Source organism: Chinchilla lanigera, unplaced genomic scaffold, assembly GCF_000276665.1.
Source record: "Chinchilla lanigera isolate Chin_1 unplaced genomic scaffold, ChiLan1.0 scaffold00103, whole genome shotgun sequence".
Classification (NCBI taxonomy): domain Eukaryota; kingdom Metazoa; phylum Chordata; class Mammalia; order Rodentia; family Chinchillidae; genus Chinchilla; species Chinchilla lanigera.
In genome coordinates, this window is record NW_004955504.1 from 936,921 (window position 1) to 939,981 (window position 3,061).

General features: G+C 66.2%; 1 protein-coding gene across 1 annotated transcript in view; it reads right to left on the reverse strand.

Annotated features, from left to right (window-relative positions):
* Positions 1 to 231: 231 nt before the first annotated feature.
* The window catches only part of Irx4 (iroquois homeobox 4), a gene marked incomplete in the record, with an annotated part of 3,691 nt that continues 861 nt past the window's right edge, over positions 232 to 3,061 (reverse strand). Inside the window, 2 exon segments of the mRNA XM_013505866.1 lie at positions 232 to 1,551; positions 1,808 to 2,133. Of these exon segments, the coding sequence (XP_013361320.1) occupies positions 701 to 1,551; positions 1,808 to 2,133 (1,177 nt within the window).

Here is a 3,061-nt window from a genome sequence, read left to right on the forward strand (position 1 = left end):
ATTCCAACGCAGTCACAGCAACCCTTAAGTTTCGGTCCTGCAGCCCCTGTAACTTCAGAGCAGGTAGTTCCGGGTCCCGCCCCACCAGCTTTAAAGAAGGTCCTCTGCAGGGGGCTGTGCCTGTCTTGGGTTGGCAGGGACTTTCAAGGGGTGGACTCTGGTGTGGACCCACTCCACCCTCTGCCTCCTCTGCCCAAGTTTCGCGCCCCCGCGCTCCAGTGTGCTCTTTTCTGCAACGCAAACACCGCCACAGGTTTTATTGGTTTTGTTCTCTCGGCCTCTCGGCAGCAGCAATCACTGGTGTGCACGTAACAGTTAAAGCGCGACTGTTTCGGGTCGGGAGTGTGCAGCAGTGTGAGGTGGAGGGGCTGTCGTGAGCGCCGTGGGCAGGACGGAGCGGGAGGAGCACGCGGCGCCGCGCAGCCACCATGTGGCCAGCGCCCAGAGCCTTCCCGCTGTAAACTTTGGACGTAAACTTTATGCCTGGGGCTCCCGCACGCTGAGCGCCCCGCCCCCGGCAGGTTCGGAGTTCGGGAAGGCTGGAGGAGCAGACTTAGGACCAGGTGGGGCGGGGAGCGGGTGGACGCAGGCGGGGCTCCGCCCAAAGCCCCAGGAGACCAAGTCCGGCTCCTCCCTCTGGCCGGGCCTTGCCTTCCTCTGGAATCTCAGGAGAGAGCCCGCCCTCCCGCCAGGCCGCGGCTCAGGTGCAGAAGGGCTTGCCGCCCACTTTGGGCAGTGCCAGCAACTCCCTAGTGGTGCCAGCAGCTGGGGTGTCCTGGGGTGCAGCGGGCGGGAAGGCGCGGGCCAGGGGCGCCGTCAGCACGTTTGCGCCTGCCCCCAGGGAGCGTCCCAGTGGCCCCGGGTCTAGGAGGGCGCCCTTGGTGGTGGCCCAAGCTTGGTTCAAAGTGCTGTGCCTGAGGACGGGGTCGTGGAAGACCCCGTCCACCCAGTTTCTGAGGCTGGTCACTGGGGAGTCCTGGTGCCTGTCCAGGGCCACTGCGGGGGCCGGGACTGCGGGCGAGGATGCGGTGGGCGTCGAGGACACACCCGCGGGGACGGCAGGACCTTGGCGCTTCAGCATGCACGAGGGAAACTCAGTCTGGCTCAGGGCGCTGGCCGCAGCAGCAGTGGCCGTGTGGGCCAGTGACCAGATGCGTGGCTTGGTCTCCAGGCCTGTCGCTGCCCCGGTGGCTGCGAAGCCCAGCTTGGCCTCGCAGGCCCGCGGGCCACCCTCTGTGCCTGGCTGCGGCTCCGGCCCAGCCACTGAGCTCCGGAGGCAGATCCGGGCCCTCTCCAAGTCCTCGTCCAGGGCAGTGCCCCCTCCAGAGGCAGCCAGGGGCATCCTGAGGGTGCCCGAGGCCTCCTTGCCTGGGGCTCCCAGGAGAGGGGAGGGGCCCTCAGGCTGGGCGGGGGCACGCTCCAGGGCGCTGCTGTCCAGGGCTGAGAAGGACGCCTTCAGCTCACACTCCTGGGGCTCAGCCTCGAGCGGGTCGAAGTCATCCAGGTCGCTGAGTTCTAACTCCTTGTCCTCTTTGCCTGCAGGCCCGGTCACTGGAAGGGGGTGGTGCGGTCAGTCAGGGACCCTCCTCCACTTACGGCCAGTCCCCCCCCGCAGCTGGGGAAGCGGCCTCCCCTGGGCTCTTAGCCCTGAACTACCAGTACGAACCACTGGGAGGGGTTCAATTTGAAATTAATGTGCCACATGGGGAGAGGGGGCTTTGGGCTCACCCACTTTGCTGCCTCCGGAGTCCTACCACCTCGGGGCGGGTGCCAGGGCACAGGTCCCCAGGGCCAGTCTCCCACCCACCTTCACTCTTGGCACTTTTGGTGGGCTCCTCTCTGGCCTCCTCCTCCTCGCCCGCCTCCTCGCCCTCCGCATAGGGCCGCTTCTCGTCTGAGCACTTGTTCCTGGGTGGCCACGTCATCTTGTTCTCCTTCTTGAGGCGCCGGCGCGCGTTGGCGAACCAGGTGGAGACCTGCGTGAGGGTCATCTTGGTGATGATGGCCAGCATGATCTTCTCGCCCTTGGTGGGGTAGGGGTTCTTGCGGTGCTCCTGCAGCCAGGCCTTCAGCGTGCTGGTGGTCTCCCGAGTGGCGTTCTTGCGCCGTGTGCCGCTGTCCATGGTCCCGTACCTGCAGACAGGGGTCACGCGGTGGGGGCGGCGGGCACAGGCAAGGGCTTTGCCTCTGGGAAGGTTTGCATTTATTACGCTTGGTTGGTCAGGGTTAGTCCAGGCCTCAGCCTGGGGTGGGCGCCGCCCAGCCTTTTATGGCCCGGGGCGAAGATAATGTTATTAAAATGACAGGGAGCTGGCTCCTTCCCAAGCCCGAGGTCACGGCCTCTGTCACTCTACAGAGGTATTTCCCTGAGCTACTTTATGGGCTCTGCCCCTACGCCTTTGATCCCCAAACCGTAAACACGTACTGCAGGAGCCTGCACCCTACGAGTCAGGCGCTGGACAGAAGGGGTCTCCCACCAGGTGGAGGTGCCAGCGGGGCTCGGGTGCGCTGAACTCAGCCTCGCCCAGGAAGCTGGGGTGTCTGGGCCTGGTGTCGTCCCAGACTGGGTGTGGGGTTTCCTTCTCGGATTCCCCTGCAGGGGTGCAGGCCTCCCGGGCCTTCCAGACTCGACTTTCCAGAAAACGGCAGCATGGGGAGCCTCCTAGCAGTCCCCAAAGAGGTGTGGGGACGACCACAGCCAGGCACAGGGGCGGCGTGAGGACCTCTGCCCTCCCCAACGGGCAGGGACATGCCGGCGGCCCCAGCGCCCTCACCTGTCATAGGGGTACTGGCCCAGGGCCGGCTCGTAGGGGTAGTAGGCGGCTGCGGCTGGAGCGAGCCCCGCGTGGGCAGATCCTGACCCATCCTTGGAGTCGAAGCCGTTCTGTAGGAGCCAGGGAGCAGTCTGGGGTCCCGGCTCAGAGACACACCCCAGGTCGGCACCCCCGCCCCCTGCCTCCAGCCGTCCCTCGGGAGAGCCGGGACCTGGCTGCAGCAGGAGGCTCCCCAGGGCGGCTTGGGAGGCAGAGTGGGGCGTCAGGGCTCCGGGACGGAGAAGGGT